Source organism: Leptidea sinapis, chromosome 34, assembly GCF_905404315.1.
Source record: "Leptidea sinapis chromosome 34, ilLepSina1.1, whole genome shotgun sequence".
NCBI classification, from domain to species: Eukaryota; Metazoa; Arthropoda; class Insecta; order Lepidoptera; family Pieridae; genus Leptidea; species Leptidea sinapis.
In genome coordinates, this window is record NC_066298.1 from 2,292,333 (window position 1) to 2,304,978 (window position 12,646).

The 12,646-nt window shown below is 35.4% G+C and overlaps 1 protein-coding gene across 3 annotated transcripts in view; it reads left to right on the top strand.

Annotated features, from left to right (window-relative positions):
* Positions 1-12,646, top strand: part of LOC126974926 (peroxisomal acyl-coenzyme A oxidase 3-like) — a 36,431-nt gene that overhangs the window by 8,510 nt on the left and 15,275 nt on the right. The window contains exons 3-6 of one of the 3 annotated variants that reach the window (XM_050822672.1): positions 1,610-1,771; positions 5,707-5,865; positions 7,278-7,412; positions 10,539-10,568. In XM_050822672.1, coding sequence (XP_050678629.1) covers positions 1,610-1,771; positions 5,707-5,865; positions 7,278-7,412; positions 10,539-10,553 — 471 coding nt within the window. In that variant the 3' untranslated portion in view covers positions 10,554-10,568. Of the gene's footprint in view, positions 1-1,609; positions 1,772-5,706; positions 5,866-7,273; positions 7,426-10,538; positions 10,569-12,646 lie in introns of those variants that run through there. The other 2 variants (XM_050822670.1, XM_050822671.1) reach the window with 2 other exon arrangements.

Below are 12,646 nucleotides of genomic sequence, written 5' to 3' on the forward strand. Positions count from 1 at the left end.
TATATTATTTAATTATTTATTTAAACCATTTTCTGTTAGTTACTTTGAACTCTTTTTTAACCATCCATGGATAGTTTCTATGTATTGAAGTATTGGTACTTCTAGTTCGGTATTTGTGTGATTTTTTTATGAATGTGTGTGTATATTCTCTTGTAACACCAGCGGAATCACAAAAGCATTGTTAAATAAATAAACGTACATACGTCATTATAAATTCGAAAACTGAAACTATTTTTGTACGTGGTGGACGAGGATCGAACCGGGGGGTCTATGAGCGAACTGAGTCAACGGTTTTTTACGCCACCGACGCGGACGCGACGATTTTTATGATACGTAAAACAAGGCAGAGAAGCGTTTTAAAACGAAAAATAAAAGATTCAGAATTTAATTATTTATTTAAAAGGATATAGATAGATTCTCTTACTGTAAGGCAACGCATAACAACAGGCTAGGCTTATTACTTCGTCTTACACTCGCGATACTTGTTCCTGCATTGCAATAAATAGAGGCTAACAGGTCGCCGTTATTTTTTTCGACGTTCCCAGCTGTCACAGTCTATCTAGACGTATAAATCATCCAAGATTAACTTATTGGACTGATTGAATACTGACATATAATCTGGATTCTAAATTCAACATTCTATCGTTCATCATTGTATTACTGTTTTCAACCTAACTTCCAGTACCCACCAAGTGTATGGAGGAAACTTCTCATCATAATGTTTTCCTGGTACTCCAAAAGGATATATTACTGGCAAATCAGTGTTGCAATTTGGATAGTAAAGTAATATATAATATTGTAAATTATGTAGTAACAATTACTTGAAATAAACAGGAAGTATTGGCGATAATTCAGTCGGAGCGCAATTTTAATGTCTACTGTGATGTCATTGCTTCTTTATTGTGAACATTTGAAACAACATTCAACAAGGCTGCTTTACAAAAAGTAAAGTTTTTCCGAGATTTAATCGCAGGCTGTGGTCTGAATCGTTATGAAACCTTGTAATGTATAAAAGTTGGGCGTTTTTTATCATCTTTTTTTATGGTAGAGCAGGATAAAGTGATAATTAAGTGATCTCCGCCGCCTACATTCTTTCGCAACACCAGAGGAGTTGGTTTTAACCAGTTGGAGGCTCCTTTGCACAGGCAACCGGCTAGATTATGGGAACCACAACGGCGACTATTTCTGCCGTGATGCATAATGTGTAAGCATTATTCTGTTTCGGTCTGAAAGATGTCGTAGTGATGTTAAATCTCATTTGCCCAGTAATATAATGATATTACGTCTCAATGTGACGAGCGCAATTGTAGTGCCGCTCAGAGTTTTTGGGGTTTTCAAGAATCTTGAGGGGCACCGCATTAATGGTCAGGGCGCATCAATTACCATCAGCTGAACGTCCTGCTCGTCTCGTTCCTTATTGTCATAAACAAATATCACATTCTACTTCTTCTGATACCATATCCCTTTAAGGGATGTTGACGATCATTTCTCTGTACTCTTCTATATCTTCAGCCCTTCTTTTCGGCTCGTCAGCTTTCAGATTTCCGGTGCTCCCCTCTATTTTAATTTATTCTATTTATTTATTTATCCAACATCACATTGTTAACAGTATAAAATATGGAAGACGCTGGAGGAGGACCCATTGTTCGCGCACCACGTCGTCACCCCTCCCGTCGAGGAGTTGAAGAGGATCACACAGCTGCAGCTCAAGAAGATCAACGAGTACAAGTTCCTCACAAACGCCATGTTCAACGCGAGCTACGGGAAACGGGTTTGTTGGAAAATTTATTCAATTAGGCATTATTTTGCATTTACAAAGTTCGTTTGATACCCTGGAAAGAACGAATGCTAATATATATTACATTAGTTAAATCACATCTTACATATCTGAATCATACATATCACATATTGAAATATGGGAAAGTGGTCAGAAAACCAGGCTAGCCGAGTTGCAAACTACACAAAACAGTCTAATTATAAATTTTACTTATTTAACACATACCTACTTCTAAAATATACAAGCAATCTAACATAAAACAAATTTACACGTACCATACATGGATACTTATACAAATTCTTAATATTTCCATCCGTATATCAATCTTACTCACCCAAACTACACATGTGTCTAAACACAGCACGAGACGGGCCAGCTAATTGATACTAGCTAAGACTAGAACAAATTATGGTAACCGTATGTTTTTACGAGGCCGCACAACTTTTTAACAGAGTACCGTAATCTCTTAAAAAGGGCTTACTAATGTTTTACAAAAAACTAATGACAAATGATCAATTTAATCATTTCACAAATACAGTTTTTGCTAATGTTTAACTTTTAATACTTAACGATAATAATTGGTACCTACTAGTGAACAAGAGCCGATTTGCCGGCCGCTGCCGCGGCACGCTACGCTCGGCGCGTGTTGTCATTGTTTTGCCAATTTATATAATTATAAAAAATATTGCTTTGCATAATGATATTATGATGTGATGAAGTTTTATATTTTAAATATGTTGTGAAATTAATTATTTAAAGGAAGAATAGTTTGCAAAGTGATAACTTTATCAAGCACTAGCTGATACCTCGCCACTTCGTCCGCACACCTACACACAGGGCTGAGCACATAGATTTCAACGCATTTCAATTTAATTTTCAAAATGTTAAAAGAACACTTATGATATATGCTGTCACGAATTTTTTTGTAATTAATTATCAGTTCTTCAAACTCCACAATGAGTATAAAACACGTAGAATAAATACATGCGGAATAATTTGATTAATATACACTATAAGGAGGTATAAACATAGATAGATACCTAATTACAACAAAAAGTAATATTGAGCATTTCATTAATTTCAATAGAGTGAGTAACCTGTATTGTGTTCTGCATATTCCTAGTGCATTATTTTATTCTATAATCTATAGTTTTCGTATAACACGCGATGTAAGGAATATTTTAGGTATTTTTTTACACCCTGGGTTACAATATTGGAGTTTAAGTAAGGATCCCTAATTTTATTTAAATTTATCTTTGGGTTTCTGGAACGCTGGCCATGATCATAGATTAAACTGATGTCAAAAGAATTGTACTCGTATGTAATTGGTGCTATAATGGGAAATTAGCTGATAATCAATATGGTCTCTTCCCGTAAAAACAATTTTTGCACGAACTTGCATTCCTAAGTTACAAAAACAAGAAAAATAACTGTTTGTTATATACGTAATAATTATTTGTTTTAATTGTCCGTTAACATTAAAATTAAATTATAACCTTTTGTTTTGTCTGGGTTTTATCCTATCCCATTCTCGTATAATTGTCTTGTGTATCACTGGCATAAATTTTGCATTACAATGACAAATATATTTATTTGTATAGGTAATAATTATCTGTTTTAATTGTCCGTTAACATTAAAATTAAATTATTAACTTTTGTTTTGTCTGGGTTTTATCTTATCTCTTTCTCTTATAATTGTCTTGAGTATTACTGGCATAAATTATGCATTATTATGACAAATATATTTATTTTTCAAGTAAGGTCAGTTACATTTATCTACATAATATGGGAACTTATTTTTGAACCAACTCCAAAAGTGTTTCTGTCCCCTTGAGGTCAAAATTAAAATCAACATGTGGGATATAACATATTCTATTACGGCGGCTCCCAATATACTATCTACAGGTAGAGATAAATTACTACCTTCTACTGTCAGTAATTAGCTGTTAATAATCTGAAGCTGTCCCAATATACCCGATAAGTCATTCTTATGGCCTTATATTGGGACGCGTGAATTGTATTTTTAAAACAACAAACAACAACAACAAAACAAACTTCTATCGCTGGTAAGCTACACGTCGTCCCATTGACAGACAGCGTGTACGGATTAGGTGAGCTACCGTCGATAAGTTTATTGGGACAGAAAAGTTAAGGCGACACTAAATGCCGGCGACCTTGAGCGATATGAGTTTACGGCTCCTATGTAACAAAGCCAATATTTTCAAAATTCTTGGGTCAAAAATGTAACATTTTAACAGGCGCAAACTGCTTAATTGCTTACAATCCTCATTATTGATTACTAATCTGAATAAATGTACCTACATAAACAATTAAAATATATAAGGACAACTTTTATGATTAGTAGTATACTAAACAAATGCATGATGCCGAGAAAAAACTTGTTTAACTGCAAACAAAACTGGTAGTTCATAATAGCTCTGGAGGGCTAACTTTAACCAACAATAAGCATTAGCAACCTACAAGTAAGACTTAAGGGTATGTGTAACAGGATAAAGTAGTGTTCATAGCTCCAAATCCTATATTTTCACCACAAAACTTGTCTAAAAACACCTTGTTTGCGTGTTTTCTGTTTACCCTTCGCCTTAACGATAGTTACGATTTTTATCTCAAGCAAGAGATAGACTGAATATTGGGAACGGCCGTTAGTTGTTAGAAATTTGGAGATGGACGTTATAACTCAATGACTACAGTAGGTAATATTTTTTGATCATAGATTAGTAAAATTTTCGGTATCGTTTCGGAGACTTGATGTTAAGTGATCAACCACCACATACATTCTGTTGCAACACCAGCGGAATCACAAGAGTGTTGCCAGATTTTTAGAAAAGTGTACCTGTGTAATTAGGGCCGTGGTAGTTGAATATAATTTTGATCAGCCTTTCGGGGTTTGTCGTTTAATAACATTTATATCTAAGTTATCTAAAACTGATTGTTTTTTTTTATGGAATAGGAGGACAAACGAGCGTATGGGTCACTTGTTGTTAAGTGATCACCGCCGCCCACAATCTCTTGCAACACCAGAGGAATCACAGGAGCGTTGCCGGCCTTTAAGGAAGGTATATGCGCTTTTTTTGAAGGTACCCATGTCGTATCGTCCCGGAAACACCGCACAAGGAAGCTCATTCCACAGCTTTGTAGTACGTGGAAGAAAGCTCCTTGAAAACCGCACTGTGGAGGACCATCACACATCCAGATGGTGGGGATGATATCCTAACTTGTGGCGTGTCGTGCGAAGGTGGAATTCGGCGGCTGGAATCAGGTTAAACAGCTCTTCGGAACACTCCCCGTGATAAATGCGGTAGAAGACACACAATGAGGCGACTTCTCTACGCAACGCCAAGTGATCCAGCCGTTCACAGAGCACTGGGTCCCCCACAATTCGAGCTGCTCTACGTTGCTCGCGGTCAAATGGACCGAGCTGATACTGGGGTGCGCCAGACCAGTTAATGTATTCAAACAAAAAGTGTGTTTCTTATTTGGTTTTAGAACGTTGCATAATGGGTTTATCTGTTATCAGTTTACCAGTTACCAGCCTCTTTTGCACAGGATGCCTGCTAGATTATGGGTATGGGGTAACGGCGCCTATTTCTGCCGTAAAGCAGTTATGTAAAAACATTATTGTGTTTCAGTCTGAAGGGTAGCTAGTGAAATTACTGGGCAAATGGGATTAACATCTTATGTCTAAAGATGACGAGCGCAATTATAGTGCCGCTCAAAATTTTGGATTTTTCAAGAATCCTGAGCGGCACTGCATTGTAATGGGCAAGGCGTATCACTTACCATCAGCTGAACGTCTTGATCGTCTCGTCCCTTACTTTCATAAAAAAAAAAAAAACAATTTACCCCATAATATCCAGTTGTTAATGATGTTTGTAGAAGCTTGACCAATCGTGTGTGGTCGCTTACAGACGCGAGTCATTATGACGATCAACGAAGCTGTCCAGTCGCTGAACCCCAGCGTGTCTGTCAAGATGGCCATCGGAATCTATCTGTTCTCCAACGCGCTGCTCTCGCTCGGAACCGAACGGCACCTCAAGTTCTACGAGGCTACCATTAAAGATAGAAAGGTGAGATTATACGTATTTTTTTTTCTTTGAGCACAATTCAAGAAATATATTAAATATTCTTTGACAAAGAAGTCCTACTATAGTATAGTAGATTATATTAAGGAAAATGTTGCATTGTTCGTGACTTGTTCTGCGCAGGCCACCTAAAATTGTATAATATTATAATAAGTAGGCAAAGTTGTTATATGATTTAAAAGATTTATCAGTACTTCTCCCCATGTAAAAGCCTCTTTACAAGTTATTATAACACTTTTCAAAAGAGTGGTTAACTACGAAACCAAACACATTTTTGGAAATGGGAAAGATGGATGGGAGGCTATGTATCGATTGATATATCATTTTGAGTGTTTTTTTGAATACTATATTAAATAACCATTCGATGATAATGAAAGTTGAAATGATTTTTACAAAAAGATTAAGTACTTGATAAGGCAGTTATTCCATTGATTTAACAATGAACACTAACAGTTATTGTTGGTTTAAATAAAACAAATCCTGTAAAAGCATTTAGAGGCCTAATATATAAATAGTGCTTAATTGTAGTTTATTAGTTTTTCTACTAATTTAATTCAGTGTTCAGGGGCAGTTAAATTTTGTAAAATCAATCATGCTTACGTAATAACACACAAATATTGAGGATAAATTGTATCGCAAAGTTGCAAATTATTAATTGTTTACGTTTAGCCGAAGTACAATAACAGGTTTTATCTTTTGTTTATTTTCTTATGGTGTGTGATGTGAAGCAAACAAGGTAAATACGAGCATATAATGTAATGATTGTCCTCAATGCTTGTATGATATGCTTGACTGAAAATTTACCATTATTGGGGGATATAAGGATCACCGCTCACAATTTTGGGTTCAATCTAGAATCCTGGAGCGGCACGCCATCTTGCCCGTCTTGTCTTTTCTCATTAAAAAAATGGGGCTGACTAGCTATTCTTAACAATTTGTTATGTTTTGAAGTGATAACCCTCACTTCTAGGATTAATACACAAATAATATAATAAAATTGTGTTAAAATTTTATCACTTTAAAAACATAACAAATTGTTTAGATTTACAAGAGCGACATCTCAAGTCAATTTCCTTATATGCAAATATAGGGGTTGAGCAGGTTCATATGTAAAGTAAATCCTGAAGATGAAGCCACAACCTGAGAGTTGAACAAAGCATACAAGATTTTATGAAGATACGTCACTCGAACGGTTAGCCCAGTTGGGAGAGCACTGGCACGAAATGCCAGAGGTCGTGGGTTTGAGTCCCGCATCGTTCATAAAATGTTGTTTTTAAAAATTTATAGCTATTTTTACTTTGACGCTTGATCACTTTCTTTCACTGCACGGAAAAGTACGTTTGAAGAAGATTTTACTTGATATAATAAAGTTGAAATAACACCTGATCATCTCACAGATCCTGGCCAGCTTCTCGCTGACGGAGATCGCGCACGGGTCTGACGTGCGGCTGATGCGCACCACGGCCACCTATGATCCCCGGCGCAAGGAGTTTGTCATCCACACTCCCGACTTCGAAGCCGCCAAATGCTGGGTCGGTAATCTAGGTAAAATTTCGTGTGCATTTATATTTTAAAACGCTGTTTATTTCTCGCTTTTATTGGAAGTAGCAGGCTTGGCTTGGTATGCATTCATACCCTCAAGACCAATATTGATCAATATATTGGACAATCAGTGGCTATCAAGCAAAAACAATTAAAAGACAAACAGCGAAAATACACTTTTGCATTATTTAGACCCATTTTATAAAGCAGTTAGTTATTCTAGTCTTGTAAATCGTATACCTACCTGTTAGGTTATCTGTTATTTTCAGAAATAAAATGTTTGTGGTAGAGTACCTTCCACTTTGCTACGAGAACATTTTCCCAAACTTTTCCAAAAAATTTGGACAAGCGCGTATTTTCATACCGAATAACTGTCCTGTGTTTAAACATTACTGTTGCCCCAATTTACCCAAGAAAGAAGAAAACATTTTTCTTACAAATACTTCTAGTTTTCTTAAGTTTCGTAGTCAAAACTGCAAACAGGAAGACCCATTTCGCAGATTGCCTTTCTCTTTCAAATTCAAAGGATTATGGGTTCTATCACCCTTGACAATATTATATACAGCCAATGACTGTCTTCCGTTACATTTTATTATCATCTTACGGTAGCAGTTGATGACCAGACATAACTGCGTGTAGTGTACATGCAGTTGTTTGTGGTCATCCGTTATCCATTCAATCATTCGGTATCCAGAGTGTCGTTATTTTCCCAACCTTCAGGTGTAGGTACATGCCAAATATTTTGCACTTGGCTCCTACCAATACCCAATACAATACTATGCTTACATGTAATTTATTTTTTGTACTCCTCTACTTTTATGTCACTTTACAACCACGATCAGTAATATAACTTCATACTTTATTGAGTCTGTGAAAAAGTCTAGTCTATGGCCTTAAAAAAATCATTGTTTACCGTACTATAATATCGCCAAAAAAGCAGTTGATTTGGTGCCACAGATAACTAAATCTAGGTTAGGCATACCTAACCATACCATAGTATGGTATTTTCATAGAAATATTAGCTAATACGTATTACACATTATATTTTCATGTTTAAATCATTACGTTCAATATTTTAATGTCAATTTAAGAAAAAAAACTTTTTAATTTAATTTGTCAATATGCTGCTAGGTATATTTTGTAATTTTCATTTTTCCCGCGTTGGCTGTATGGGTGTACCTTTGCCATTCCTTGAGGGAAAAATGAAACCACTCACCAGAGATAAGTGTTTCCCACCCATCGCCCGTCAACTCGAAAACTTGTGATATTTGTTTGTTTAATTATTGTTTTTTTTTTAATTACTTAGTCGTAAAAAAAATATTAAATAATAAATTAATAATTAATCTAAACGATCATTTAAAATTAGTTTCATCAAAACGTTACTGCAGAATCGAGGGGTGGGATCTTAGAATATTGGATAAATGGCAATCACACAAGCTTAAATGTAACATACTACTCTCAGAGTGTTACTTTTTAAAATATTGCACTTAATTCTTTTTAAATTAATAATATATTCCAAATGGCCATTTCAGAAACATTCAGTATCTCCTACGTAGTGTAATGACAGGATCATCCACGATTCAGTTTTAAGTTGTTTTTTACTGACTATTACTTTTATTTATTATTTATTTTATTGTGATTTATTGCACACTATACGGAAACACTTTATAACAAAACTGTACACGTAAAGTTCAAGCTCAGCTGTTAGTGAATGGGAATTGGGTATAATTAGTAATAATTTCTGTTCCTTTTTACGTAATATTCTGTGGGTGCGTGTTTTGGTACTAATAAATTGCTAGACTGATGGACAATGTGATGCTTCTTAGCTTTGTTCGATTGTTAACATAATAGGTTGGGGAAAAGTTCGCATTTCATATGAAAGGCATAAAAGGCATTTTTTTTTAATGTCATTTCTAATACGCTTCGGAAACAAATGGCGCTCTGAGAGGGAAGAAGCGGCGCAAGAAACTCTCCCACTATTCTTTTTTTGCTCTCTTTTTAATAAAATATACTATATTGTATTCATGTTTCATTCACGTACGTTTAGGTACGTTTCTTGTTCAGTATATATTTATGTGCCATTCTGTTAAATGACATTTTGCTATACTGTAGGTAGGTAGTGACTTGATCCCGTTACTGGAAAATATTTTAGCCAGCTTACTCTCAATGTTATCCCGACATTGTGTAAAGAATTCTGGAGAGCCACCAGATGCTATTGCCAGATGAAAAACAGGAAATAAATTTCATACCCATTACATTTACAATTAACAACAGTTCATCTCAATCGACATCTTTAATACGATATACTTACTTACGGACACGTTACTACACATAGTAGTAGTATATACCTAGTCTTGCCATAAATACTGAAACAAAGAAAAACAATCTCTATTGCAGATAACATTTATTACTTTTACAATTTAACATATAAAAAGCGTTTTCGTAGTGGTCTCTATTGGCTGTAATACAGCCCCTTAAAAGTTGAGGCCAGTTGTCAATAGAAGTACGCACTCTTTCCATGGGAAAATTCTTCACTGCCAATCGTACGGATTGTTTAGGGACTCCAAATTATCATAGCGTTTAGAGCAAGCCGTACTCTCTAAAACTGACCATCTCAATCATAATCCAACTTGGTGTTGTTAAGGGACTTCACTACCTTCTCAAGAATGGTATCTTGATACACTTGTGCCGATGTTTTAATACCTTTTTCACAAAAGTATGGCTCCGTCATTTCTTCATAGCTCATACATCATACCACACCAAACCTTCAATGAAGTCGGATAGTGCTCTCTGTCGACTAATTGGGAAGCTTCCTTAAAGCTTTGAGGATAAATGCAACTCTCATTGTACCTATTAATGCCCCGGTACACAAACATTTCACTAATACCAAGCGTATGGAGAGGTTTAAAAATTGCATTTGGCTGCATACCTACTTTGAATAATGCAATCACAGCGATTCGGTTCTCTTCATTCGTTTCTCATCCCATTCCATTTTAATATCGCAAAATATTGTACAATGTATTGGCCCCAAAATCAGAAATCTCAATGAACAATCATATAAAAATTACAGATTCTAAATTCAAATGTAATAATTTGTTTATTTTAAATTGTAACAGAATTGGCCAGACTAAGTCCTACATCCGAGTAAGAACCCGGGACCTCTGCCTCAACAGACAGGATCACTAACCACTGGGCTATATGGGTCGTTGAGATAGAAACAAATAGAGTAAATAATAAATAATAAACACAGTACGGCTGTTGAAAATGCCAGCTGACCAGTATAAAAGCAATAAACCACATACAAAAACAAATACAATGTCTAAATTAGCAGCAATAAAATCCCGGAAGACAGACTCCTATCAAGGTTATCAAATAAATACAATTTATCAATTAATTTTTCGCTTATAGTTAAACCTTTGGTTAAGGATTTGTTTTCCTAAATTCATTTTTTATTGAAGGTTATAAAACAAAAATAAAGTGTGTGTGTAAAGTGTCTTATGTACGACCGTTACTTTGGCGTAATCAAACAATAATCCTTAAAAAAACATTATTCGTCGTGCTATTTTACGTTTGTAGAAATAATAATATTGTAATAATAGATTAATGATTGGTCTCCGCTGCGCTCCACTAGATACCGCACTACCTAGGAACAATAGCTTTCTTATAACGGCAACTATTAAATGCTTGTGTGCGTTGCATCTTGACACACAATGATGATATGTGGTCCCAGTGTCTTTCATATTTCTTGTAGTATTATATTTGTAAAATTTACTACGCAACCCGACATTTTATTTTCAATTATTAGCAAAGTTTAACAGAACATGTGTCACGTCAACGTGACGTTGTTCGAGACTGGCTCGAGTACGCCCATTTGGGCTTAGTATTAGCTGCCGCACTTTACGACTACGCCTGCGGTATCTAGTTGGAGCACAGCGGAGACCAATCGTTAATCTAAGATTGTAATAAAAAAGTTATTTAATATAACTAATGAAACTATTATTATACCGCATAATTTAGTTAAATAACGTTTATTTTAATATCATTATTCATCATAATAATTTTAATACAATTAGAGAGCAATTATTTTATTTTCATTATTTTTTATTAAAGTGCTTGTCGTATAGGTGAGTGAATTTATCCAACTTACGAGCATTTTAATTTTAGTGGGACTTATGTAGTGGTATTTGAGCCACCACAAGCCACATCCATATATTGCAAATACACAAGGCGAAAATTCAGTCTCATGTGTAGTACTGTTCTCACCTCTGGGCGGGCACTCCCCAGTACCAGGGTCTTCCCTTTGACCACATACAACGAAGAGCGACTCGAATCATCTACGATCAAGTCATCTCCGATCGGCTTCATTCATTGGCACTACGTAGAGATGTGGGTTCTCTCTGCATCTACTACCGCATTTATATTCCGAACAACTGTTGTGCTTGATAACAGCAGCCAAATTCTTTCACCGCACATTACGTCATTGCGAAATTCCGCCCACACCATGTTAAAAGGAATAAAACCTCATGCAAAGCTACTGCTAATTACGTGCAATTTCCCTATGAGGTGGAAGATGATGATAGACCTAACTCCATCCCGTAGTACCTAACTGATAAACCACCGCGTCCTTACGGACCTGGGGGCCTACTCCTAAAATCGATATTCGATATATCGTGGCATTAGTCGTGTCGAATCCTACTCTTAGTTACATCGTATTCAATGTCGAAACGATGATTGAACGAACGAAACATTTTTCGATATTATCGGTCTTAGCCCTACTCTTAGTTGAAAATGTCAAAGACGAATATCCGAATTTGACAAATAATCAAACGTCAGTTTTACGATAATATCAGCGACACGTTCTAAAGTTGTCGTTGCTATTATCGTTTCAAGTTGTATAGATATATTTGCTATACAATATACATACTTACTAAATATAATTAAAATAATTATATGTGATTTACTATTCAACTGGATTTTTTAGTAATTTAAGTCATTTTGTTGATCGTTCATTCGTAGAAAGTAACGCAAATGGCCGCTTGAGAAATAGGAAGTCGACGAGAAGGGTCGAGTTACTTTTTTTACATTTTATTATCCGCAAGTTTTGTATTATTTATTAAATTTTAAATGGTAATGCTATATTCATTATATAAGTTTTGATATTTAGAGAGAGTCTGGCATGGTCCTTAGCGCCTAAACTGTGTTATCACTTTTGACATTGAACAGC